Source organism: Amborella trichopoda, chromosome 7, assembly GCF_054954075.1.
Source record: "Amborella trichopoda isolate Santa Cruz 75 chromosome 7, AtrichopodaSantaCruz75HAP2 v2.0, whole genome shotgun sequence".
Taxonomy (NCBI): Eukaryota; Viridiplantae; Streptophyta; class Magnoliopsida; order Amborellales; family Amborellaceae; genus Amborella; species Amborella trichopoda.
Window position 1 is genome coordinate 8,419,162 of NC_142342.1, and position 12,094 is coordinate 8,431,255.

General features: G+C 39.1%; 1 protein-coding gene across 1 annotated transcript; it reads left to right on the top strand.

Annotated features, from left to right (window-relative positions):
• The first annotated feature begins 3,366 nt into the window (after positions 1-3,366).
• Positions 3,367-11,276, top strand: LOC18444151 (ankyrin repeat-containing protein At5g02620). The gene is made up of 3 exons (XM_006854329.4): positions 3,367-4,124; positions 5,611-6,020; positions 10,011-11,276. Exons 1-3 carry the CDS (start codon positions 3,800-3,802, stop codon positions 10,875-10,877), a joined length of 1,602 nt encoding a protein of 533 aa, XP_006854391.1. The 5' UTR covers positions 3,367-3,799; the 3' UTR covers positions 10,878-11,276.
• The last annotated feature ends 818 nt before the right edge of the window (positions 11,277-12,094 follow it).

Genomic DNA, 12,094 nt, shown 5'->3' on the forward strand with positions numbered 1-12,094 from the left:
ATTTTTTTCATTCATATGTTTAATCTTATGAATTGTTCTTGCCCTTACAATGCTTTTTACATTTTAATCCAGCTGAATGGTGGGAGATATATGGTAGTGATGCGCCTCACCTAAAGAGGATAGCAATCAAAGTGCTCTCCCAGACATGTTCTGCTACTGGCTGTGAGCGAAACTGGAGTACATTCCAATGGTTGTACAGTACTAGGAGGAATCGACTCGCTTCTGAGAAGCTTCATAAACTAGTCTACGTTTATCACAACTTAAACCTCTGAGAGCGACAAATAAGAAGGAAGCTTGTAGACTATAGGCCGATAAACTTGGACACAATATTTGTCACAGACACAGCAGAACAATGGGTAGTAGAAGAAGAAGAGCAAGTGTTGCACAAGAGAGCGTTCATTGAGGCTATCGGTGAGGAAGATTTTGAAAAAGGTGATGAGCAGCATGAAAGAGGAAGCAGCCCACCAACATATTAACTATTTGTCGGAGATGCCGGTGATATTGCACCTAATGAGGGAGAGTGGAAAGGGGGTCTAAGGGAAAATGAGATAGATGATGATTCTGAGGCCACCCAATCCTAGCCAAATTATTCATATATCGAGTCCCAACAACAAGAGGGTAGGGATGAACACGATAATGTAGGTGAGCATGAAGGATGGACAAGCCTCGGGGATTTTGGATTAGGACCACAACAAAACACTAACACTCAGGGATTTGGGTATAGTCAAGTGCCCACTAATTTGGATGATTTATTTTTAGAACGAGTCAATGAATCATCACGCGAATTCAATTAATGGCACCAGCGTGACCAAGATGAAAAACGACGTCATCTGTCATTTTATTTTTATATCGTTGTTACGAATTGTATGCTTTATTGTAGTCCATGTATGATGATATACTTAATCCATGATAATTCTATGTTTATCCTTTTGTGTGATTTAAATTAAATGGTAAATAGTAGTTCATGCAGGGAAAGAACATATTAATATTCGCATATTCATGCAAAAAAATGAAAATTCTTAATGGAGTACCCTCATTTCTTATTGAATTCCTAAAAAACAACAATTATAATGAATTTTAATAATTTTTTCGGATTGTTTTTAAGGTTTAAACCGACCGATTCAGTCGATTCCCCATTCGGATAGCTGATTCACCGATCCGGATAGGTTTTTGAGACACCCGATCCGAGTCACCGATCTGCTTTTTAAACCACTGCATAACACTATGCGGTCTGATGGTTCTAATATCTGACTGCTTAGGTCATGTACAAAATTCAACAAACTTCGGTCCGATATATTTTTTTTTAACAAATGTTCCTTACTTTTTAAAATAAATCTACTCAAATGAAATTATATCAAAGGAAATAACATGAGCAGGCAAAGACGCCCTTCCTTTAGCTGGAAAGTCAGCCAAGGTGTTCGCCTCATGATAGACATGATAGAACAAGACTGAAAAAGGAGCCACCAGTTCCATGATCTGCAACCAGGAAGACCTCGGCTTCCAAGGAATACGTTGTTCCTTCTTACACCATTTAATAACATTCAATGAATGCCTTTCAATGATGCAATTACCCCATAAATTTCTAACAATCAAAATTTAAATCCCTTGCAATAGTGCCAATAACTCTGCTTAGTTAACGGTGGCTACACCAATAGAGCCAACATATGAGAAGATAACATCTCCAAAACAATCATGCACCACACCCCAACACCAACCAAATCTGGATTACCCAGAGAGCTCCCATCAAAATTTAACTTAAAATCCCCACACTCTGGTGCCACCCAAATATTACCTTGGTCTCATCTTAACTCTACCCATCAAAAACAGGTTCGACAAATTCAATAAAACATCATGTTGTGAAATACCCCAACCATCCTTAATAACCGAGAACCAAGACCAAATAGACAGTTTGACATTACTGAGTAATATGTCAAAAGAAAGACTCTTATCTTCAAATGTATGCCTATTTCTTCCTTTCCAGAGTTCCCAAAGAGTAGCCCCTCTCTCTATTTGCCAAACTAAAATACCCATAGTAGGTAGATGATTAAAGGCTAAATAAGACACTAAGCCCAATATATCAAGGAAGAGAAGCGTGAAACCCAAGAAGCCCAAACAACAAATACTAAATTCTAGAAGCAACATGGGAGTGGATAAAAAGCTGATTGCTGGATTCCTCATCTTCTTTACATATCAAGCAAATGTTGGGTAAGATTTTACCCTCTTAATCAAATTGTCTACTGTCAAAATTTTATTTTGGATAGCTAACCACAAAAAAAAATGACACGTTATGGGGATAGGTCATTTCTACACTTTGGCAACAACAACTAAATACCTTCTCCAACAATCGTGAAAAAAATAAAAAACCTATAACAAGACTTAATCGAAAAAACCCTATAGCATTCAACTTCCCAAATCACTTTATCTAATACCTCCAATAAAATATAAGTCGAGTCCAAAATACCCATCAAGGCATTCTATTGAAGATAAACCTCATCACTCAACTTATTATACAGAAAATTAATACTCTAAACAGCACGTTTACCTCTCATTTCGACCGCTTATTTAACTTACAATCGACCCGATGGTAAAAAAAAATAAAAAGATGTCCGAATTAGCAAGCGATTCGCCGATTGAAAAATCGGACACAAGACAAACTTGACAAAAATGAAAAATAAAAAATAAAAAATATTGGAAGTAATAACGGCCGATCCTTTTTATTATTACAAATTTACAACATAAAAATTTAGTCCGTATACAAGTTTTTCAAATATCAAATAATTTTGGTCAATAGAAAGGATAAGTTTCGTAGCGTGTGGCAGCCTTTCTCTTTCCCTCTTTATCTCTCCTACGGCCCCTCCCATTTTCTCTCTCCTCCATTCATTTCCTTCTCTCTCCTCCTTCCTTTATCGCTCCACTCCTTTTGTCAATCTTTATGTTGACTATCTCCTCTCACTCCTTGTTGGATTCTCCTCTCACTCTCTTTCCTTTGGACCCACACGCTCTCATATCTCCTCTCTCTCCTTTCTCCTCTTTCCTCTCTCTCCTCTGTTTAGTGAGTCTCTCTCTCCTTTTTGGGTACCTCGCTCTTTCTCACTCCTCTGTTTGGTGAGTCTCTCTCTCTCCTTTTTGGATACCTCACTCTTTCTCACTCCTCTGTTTGCTCTCCCCCTCCTTTTTTTTGCACCTCACTTTTTCTCACTCCTCTCTCTCTCTCTCTCTCTTCTAGAATCTCTCTTGGTCCCACCATCTGCGTAAAGCTTCTGTCCCTCCAAATTTAACTTCAATGGCCGGCAGTCACTGTCTCAAGTCCGATTACATTATTACCCATCCATGTGAAAAGACCCATCTGTCAATTAGCAGCCACTTATCCAGGCAATGGTTTCAGGGCTATCGGCCTGAACTCCTGCTGAAGCCATGGTTTTTTGAAACAAACTAGTGTTTCATGTAAAAAAATGACCACCTCCATTTCCCTACAGCCAAGTTTTTGGGCAGGAATTAAGGCTTTTCAGACTGTAAATGAGATGGGTTGTTGTGAAACCCAAGTTGCTGAATCAGGGTTTGTCTAAAGAACATTACGACCCATCTTCTGTTTTTGAACCAGGCCTTTTGAGCCATGTTTCTGGGATTTTTGTACTTGGTGGTAAAATAAGCTTTTAGACTTTGAGGTCCCAATCCACTTGATCAAAGCTTTTTTATAGAAGAACTGGTGTGAATATCTTCATAGCCATTAAAGCACTGTGGAACTGAAGTGGGTTTCTCTCTTATAGCCAAAGAAGCAAAGAAAATTGGGCTTTGCGGCATGGAAGTGAAGAAGAAGATGAATAAGGAGCTCTCTGGTAAGAGGGATGATTCCCCTCTTCACATGGCTGCTAGGGCTGGAAACTTGGCTCTGGCTCAAGAAATTCTGCGTGATCCCAGCGATGGAGAATCTGGTGAAGTTGTTTTGAAGGGTTTGTTGTTGAATCAAAACCAAGCAGGGGAGACCCCAATTTATGTTGCAGCTGAAAATGGACACTCAGAAGTCGTGAAAGAGATTTTGAAGTTTTCGGATGTTGGGTCAGCTGCGATCAAGGCAAGGAACGGATATGACGCGTTTCATATTGCAGCGAAGCAAGACCACATAGGTAATGATCTGGCTAATTTTTGTTTTGAAAAGTGCGATCATCTGGCTGAAGTATCTATCAAAATCTGAAATTTTCCTTTTGAAGTCTTGCAAAGAATTAAGAAGAAATTATTTGTTAGTTAGCTTGTATAGTATTCTCCATGTATTGGTTTTCTGAATTATCTTGAATTTTTTCTATGTAATTCATCTGATCATCTGACTAAATTGGATATCAAAATCTGTTTCTTTTTTTCGGGGGTTCCTGCAAATTTGTTCTTCTTAGTGTGCTTACAGAGTAGTTCATAGATTTCTAAACTGGCTTGTTATTTTCATTTTTATGTTGTATAAATACCAAGTAATTTGAGCTTCTTGCTGCTGATCATCCTTGTTTGTATGTCGTTTCCTTAATTGAGAATGATACAGCCATGTTTCTTCTGATTAATTGGTCCGCATAGTTGAATTTTGCTAGAACACAGGCCTGGGGATTCTGATCCGGGCAAACGCATGGTGGGGGGAACCACTCCTCATCATCATTTTAACCATTTCCCAATTAATTGGGGTCGGGTATATGAATCCCGGTTCTCCATTCTGCTCTATTATTTGAATTTATGTAAGTGTTGTTTGTCTTAGCTTTCTTCTAGGTTTTGCAGGGGCCATGGATCATGAACATTTTAGAATCAAGGGCTTCTTGATTTTTAGTGTTTAATTTTGTGATTCTATGCAGTGGTAGAGAAACTAGTCAAGGTTCACTAAATATCTGAACTTTTATAATTGGGTGAGAGGTGGGCTTTCTTGGTATGGCATTGATCAATCGATTATCTGAAGTTTAATTATCAAAACAATTTTTTTTTATTCTCCACGGTTTATCAGAGTTCTAAATAGATGCTGTACTTTCCAACTCAGTATCAGTACATTTGTGCTAGTTTTTCTTTTCGCTTTTTTCATTTTGGCTGTTTCTTCTGGGAAATTCAGAGTGTTCTTAGATTCAATAATCATGTGAAACCAATGGGACTGAAGAAACTTTTCCGTTTTATGGTGTTGGGATTCAAATTGTGTGGTTTAGGGTCTATGTCTTTGAACTTGCATCAAAAGCAGGATTTTTCTTTCTTTTGTTGCTTCTGCCTGTTCAGTAGGATAAGTTTTTCATATGAGTAGCTTACATTATGTGTAGGCTTGCTTACAAGAACTAAAGTCCATTTCCAACTAATTTAAAAAAATCAATAGAAAGAACTGTTCTTAGGTTTCATTAGTCATCAAAGTCTTGAAGACCTAACTTGTACAGACATTTAAAGTGCTACTTAGCTCTTCCTTTGAACTTGGTTTCATTTTTTCTTACCTTTTCTTTTCCTTTTTCTATGATAGAAATTTTAGGATTTTCATAAGCGCACCATATATTATGATTACATCTCTACTTATTCAAAACAAATAACAATGCAACACTTTAGGTTTCATGAATCGTGAGTGTCCTATCTCTTACAAGACTGGTGTTTTGTTTTGGGGTTTTGTAGAGGTCCTGAAAGTGCTACTCAACTCTCTTCCCGAATTGGCCATGACCACAGATCCTTCGAATTCCACTGCTTTACACACTGCTTCAACCCGAGGCCACACTGATGTGGTCAATCTATTGCTGCAAACTGATGCAAGCTTGGCAAAGATCGCAAAAAGTAATGGGAAAACTGCTGTTCATTCTGCCTCAAGAATGGGGCATGCGCAAGTGGTGAGGGCCCTCTTGACCAAGGAGCCAAGCATAGGTCTTAGGACTGATACAAAGGGCCAAACTGCTCTTCACATGGCTGTGAAGGGCCAGAGTGTGGAGGTTGTGGAGGAATTACTTAAACGCAATGCATCAATGATCAGCTTGGCGGATAACAAGGATAACACTGCCTTGCACATTGCGACAAGGAAGTGCCGGACACAGGTATTGTGTTGAAGGATTATTATTCATTATTCTTTACTCTATCTCTCTCTCTCTATCTCTATCTCTCGCTAGATATATATATATCTCGCTATGTATATATATATATATATAGAAAGATGCTAGGGTTAGCCCACCAGTTGATGAAATAGGATAAGCCCAATGGCCCAGATTGAATCTCGGCCGATCTGACAGTCAGGACTATATTTCGGTAATATTTTTTACATAAATCCAAATAACATGAAATTTGGAGCCTCAACTCTTCTCATCAAGGCGCACCTAATAAAAATATTAAAGAAATAATTCACATAAAATAAATTGAGGTATTTTGGTCAATTTATTTTATGCGAATTATTTTTTTGATATTTTTATCAGAATCCAATATTTTTGAAGAATAGATGTACCAAATTTCAAGTGATTTGGATTTGTAGAAAAAAATTAAAATTCAATTACAAAATACAATTGTGATTATTGGATTGGCCCAGATTCAATCCGTGCCGTTGGGCTTACACTGTTTTATCAGCCCATGGGCTGACAGGAGCTTTTTCCATATATATATATATATATATATATATATATATATATATATATATAGGTTATGTTAGGGTGCTCACACTCTAGAGTAATTTATCATTGTACTCAACAAATTTTGGAGACTTATATACCTTTTTTTCAGTACATGAAATATTTTTTTAACAAGGGTATTTTTTGTCATTAGGAGCGATGTGATATTATCCACAGGGGGTGTGACATCACCCACGTAGAATATTAAGCTCCATGTACAAAACAAGGGTATATAAGTGTCTAAAATTAATGATAAATTACTCTATAGTGTGAGCACCCTAACATAACCCTTTGTATGTATCTATTTAGTAGTTGTTCATTGATTTCTAGCTCTATGATTAGTTATGGCTACCATGAATCCTTGTTTGCCTAACATCCTATATATTGTTTGTGTTCTGTACTATGATTCCATGGCCTTTACTTTTTGTACTTATTATCGGTCCATTGTTTCCTCTCTATCTCCTCTCTCCCTCCAACTCCCCTCCCGTCCCTCTCTCTCCTCTCTACCTCCAACACCCCTTCCCTCCTCTCTCTCTCTCCCCCCAGTGTTATAAGTGAATCGATTGTCTCGTTTTACTTATATGGTGTATGAGCTGGATTATGGAGCATAATTTATGGATCTACAAACTGCGTGAATGACCCCTTACACCTATTTGCATTGATAAAAATGTAGAGTTTTGAAACAAACTATTTTTTTCTATTGCTTATGAACAAAATATGCTTGTTTGAGGCAAATTACAAATGAGTTGTGATTGTTTATGTGAACAAAATATAATTGCATAAGGCAATAAAATAAAATTTTAAAACTTTGAATGGGTGAAAAATAAGCAAATGACAACCTGGTTTTCTTTACGATTATCTGTGCTTCACCTGGACATGAACTCTTTGTTCACTTGTTCTTCATTCTTATTTGTATCTTGAACTCATCCAAACTTCATATGTTGCTAGATAATTAGCTATCATTTAGCAATTCCTTTGTCCAATAAAAGTCATGGGAGCATGAGCTGATAGGGCAAAACATTGGTGGGGCGAATGATACGTTCTCCTATATGAAAAAACACATGTCACATACGGCCTTTTTTTCTCGAAGTGCTATATTGATTATATGCAGTTAACCTTGGCTGTTCAATGTATGGTTTTGGCACCGGTGACCTTTGTGATCCCCAGCAAAGGACGATCCCCTTTGTGATAATCAAAGAGTAATCCCCTGTTCCAGTGACCCTGGTACAAGTTTTTGAGAATGTTAATATATAGTAAAGGGTCCCAACACGGTAAGATAGTAGAACCTAGCCACAGGAGGCTAGCAGAGGTGCAAGGGGGAGAGAGAGAGAGGGGAAGGAGAGTAGACAGAATTAAAAGGCCATCTTTTTTAGATGGTTACATTGATAACAAGGCAACCAACAAAAAGAAACCCATCCAAAAAATGCAAGTAATCCTTCATGAAGAGAGCCTATCTAAATCAAAGAACTCCTTCAGCGGTAGTTGCTGCTTTGGCCAGGGTGTCTGCGTCGTGGTTTGCTTCCCTCCATGTGTGCTTCCAAAAGACTCGAATTCCCCTGCGACGGTGGGATATTTCGTGAAAGATGTGAAACAGAGGCCAAGGAATGGAAGAAAAGTCCTGGGCACAGGTGATCACATTCTTGGAATCTCCCTCTACTGTTACCATCTCAATCCTATGTAGTGAGAGAAGCCTCATACCCTCAAGTAGTGCCAAAGCTTCTGCCTCCATGGATTCCTTGTGACCAATGAATTTGGAGATAGTTGCTATCGGATTCCCCAAATGATTCCTAAGGATGACACATATTCATGGACGACCTGGGTTCCCTAAAGGAACACCCATCGAAGTTGAGTTTGAAGTGTCCGAGGTCAGGCGGGCACCAGTTTGAGGCTCTTAGTTCTTTTCTTTTGGAATGGTGAAGTATCGCATTCCAATTCTGGTGGTAGGCTGATGGAGCCACACCTTTGAAGTATTTGTGGTTGGATGCCCAAAAAATCAGCTTTGTTTTAATTTTGGTGAAGATGAGGTTTGGGGTTGAGGAAGCTTCTCTAAAGATCCTCTGATTGCACTCAATCCAGAGCGCCCAAAAAGTTGCTGCTACTGCCGTTTTCCACAGTTGGATACCTGATTTGGGCCAAGGGAACGGTTCAATAGCACCGACCATTTGTGGAGCCTCTTTGGGAGTGACCCACTGAGTTTTGAAGAGAGAGTATTTGCCCCACACTTCAAAAGCGAAAGGGCAAGACAAGAAAAGCAGGGCGTTAGATTCCTTGTCTTTGAGGCACATAGAACCACGATTAGGAATGGAGAAACCTCTCCTTTTGTAGTTGGTCTACTGTTAAGGCTTTTGAAGAGAGCACTATCCATGAAAAAACCTGTAATCTTGGAGGGGCGAAAGAGTTCCATGCTTGCGACACTCGAGAGGTAGGATTCAAAGGGAAAGTTAGGGGTTGAGAGAGAAACAAGTAGAAGGAAGAGACAGAGAAGACTCCTGAGGCAGAGGGAGTCCAAACCAACCTATCCCAGCCTTGGTGAGTTAGAAAGCAAAAGGAGGAGTGAGAGAGGTCTACAAACCCTGGTACAATTAAAAAGGGGTATAGTGGAATGTAGTCCATGACATTGTAATGACTTACAAATGTATAACAAATCATGACACATTCACTAAGTTACCCGTAATTTGTATTTGTCAGACATGACAACTGTTTACGGCACATGGTATTTGCGATTATGAGTCAACCACACTTCCGATGCACTATTCTGATGCCAATGCCCTAAATTTCTTGAATGCCTAAGAATTCTTTCCATATAATTTATGTCCATTTTATATGCACATGGTGTATATAATGTATTATCTCATGCCCTTATGAAAGTAAGAAATCATCTTTTTGTTTGATATCCCCAATTCAACTTTAGATTTCCACAAAGGAACTACAGCACATGCAAATCTTTTGAATCCAATTCTTTTATTTGGAATGCTTTGAACTGCATTGATTTTTGTCATTTCATGAATAATGAAATCTCTTTCATAGCATCCAATTCTTATCTGTAACATGTTTAATTTCCAATGAAAAAGGAATACTATCTGATTGAATGTGGAGGACCATAGTCCATTGGTCATCTCTGTCCAATGAGATGGATGGTAATGGAGAGAAAATAGGGACCATCATTTGGTTCATATCATTATTTAGTGGGTCCCACCGTCTCTTAAGGGGGTTCCATCATTTTATTGGATATTGTTGATCACAGCGATGTATGGTACTACATAGTCCATCGGCATCATTTTATTGGATATTGTTGATCACAGCGATGTATGGTACTACATAGTCCATCGGATCATATTACATCCATTCCAAGTAAAAAGGTACCCATTCCAAGTAAAAAGGAAAGAGAAAACAAACAGAAGTAACACATCTTTTTTTTTTCCATTGCAGATTTTGCAAACTTTATTGACGGTTGAGGGTGTCGATGTCAATGCACTCAATAAGGCGGGTGAAACTGCTCTTGACATTGCTGAGAAATCCTCACAAGCTGAGATCATTTCCCTACTGAGGGGAGCCGGCGCCCTGACCGCTAGAGAACACTCTAACCCCCCAAACCCTACCCGCCAACTAAAGCAAACAGTTAGTGACATAAAGCATGAGGTCCACTCTCAGCTCCAACAAACTCGTCAAACAGGGAAACGGGTCCAAAAAATTGCCAAAAGAGTGAAGAAGCTCCATATTGGGGGCCTTAATAACGCAATAAACTCTGCAACAGTGGTTGCAGTCCTAATTGCTACAGTTGCTTTTGCAGCTATTTTCACGGTTCCTGGTCAATATGCAGAGAGTAAGGATGAGGTTGGTTACTCTCTAGGCCAAGCCCACATAGCTCAAAGTGCATCTTTCCTCATCTTTTTCATATCAGATTCGATAGCTCTCTTTATCTCTCTAGCCGTTGTGGTGGTCCAAACCTCTATAGTGGTGATCGAGCAAAAGGCAAAGAAGCAATTAATGTTTGTGATTAACAAGCTCATGTGGATAGCATGTGTTCAAATATCAGTGGCCTTTGTGGCGCTATCCTACATTGTGGTGGGCCACCATGCTTGGGGGCTCGCTGTGGCTGTGACCGTGATAGGCAGCTTGATCATGGTGGGCACTCTTGGCATCATGAGCTATTGTGTAATCCAACATAGGATTGAAGCTTCAAGTTCAAGGAGAATAAGGAAGTCATCAGAGAGTAGGTCAAGGTCGTGGTCTCTATCTGTGGTCTCTGACTCAGAACTCTTCAATGAAGACTACAAGAAAATTTATGCACTATAGGAAATCTATGTACCATAGGAAAAAAGGGAATGTATTTATCTTTTAACTTGGATGTCTGTAGGGGCTACTTTTATGTAATCACCCCAATGACTGTAGAGCCTGCGAGTTTTTGGAGTTTACATCGGCATATATGGAAGCAGATGATATTCGGATCATCCTATTATTGAAGATCAAAAAACAGATTTGGAGCCTAAAAAACCATCAATATTATTGAAAGAGGTGAGGCGCCATTTGATTTTCCAACCAAATTGTAATTTGAGTATGTTTAAAAAAATTTCGCCGGCAATTTGACTTCAGGTGATTTTGATTTGCAAATTTAAATTAATTACCTAATGCAATTGGAACGCCAAATTGAATTTTTTGCTAAATTGCAATAACTACATCAAGATTTAAGTTCAATTTGCTCATCGCCAACATAATTTATTGCACCGTTATTCTACCAGTCACCGTTACTTCTGTTGCTGCTGCCACCACCACCACCACCATCGCACAACACCACACCACGCTGCTCCGACGCCCCCACCACCATCGCACCACACCACACTGCTGTCACACCCCTACTGCTGGTCCCACCAGTGCTACTTGGCTGCCAACATCACCCTACCACCGTCACCTTACCACCACCAATACAACACTCCCACCTCTACCACCACTTGCTCCAACATTGCGACTAATCTATTTTTCCAACAACACCATCATTGCATCGATATCATCACCAATATCACACAATGTATTACCACTATCACACCATCACTACCATTGCATCGATATCATCACCAATATCACACAATGTATTACCACTATCACACCATCACTGTCACCATCAACATCAAGCCATGTAATAACAAATTATAATTCAAAAATCTGCAAACACCTCCCCCCCTTAATTGGCACCAGAGATCAAAGGAGCGGAGAAGCGCCCTGGATAAAATAAGCACCCACAATTACATTCGACCCACCACAATTACATTCGACCCAATTTTCATTTGGTCAATTTCCAATTTTAATTGTTGATTGTATATTTCATGCGTGCACAACTTAGTTGCATGAACTTGGTATCAGCTGTAATCCTCTAAATTTTGAGGTTGGCAACGACTGTTTGTGGTTTTTGTGACTTGTTATTTATCCATCACAAAGAAGCATATCACTAAATCAAATTACTCCAGCAGCAACTGTTTGTGGTTAGAAAGCTTGCTATGTTCTCCCTACAACATAGA

Excerpts from the sequence above, each read along its gene's own strand:
- LOC18444151 (XM_006854329.4), top strand. The coding sequence starts at position 3,800 with ATGGAAGTGAAGAAGAAGATGAATAAGGAGCTCTCTGGTAAGAGGGAT. Across the intron at positions 4,125-5,610 it reads AGCGAAGCAAGACCACATAG|AGGTCCTGAAAGTGCTACTC; the intron begins GTAATGATCTGG and ends GGGGTTTTGTAG. Across the intron at positions 6,021-10,010 it reads CAAGGAAGTGCCGGACACAG|ATTTTGCAAACTTTATTGAC; the intron begins GTATTGTGTTGA and ends TTTCCATTGCAG.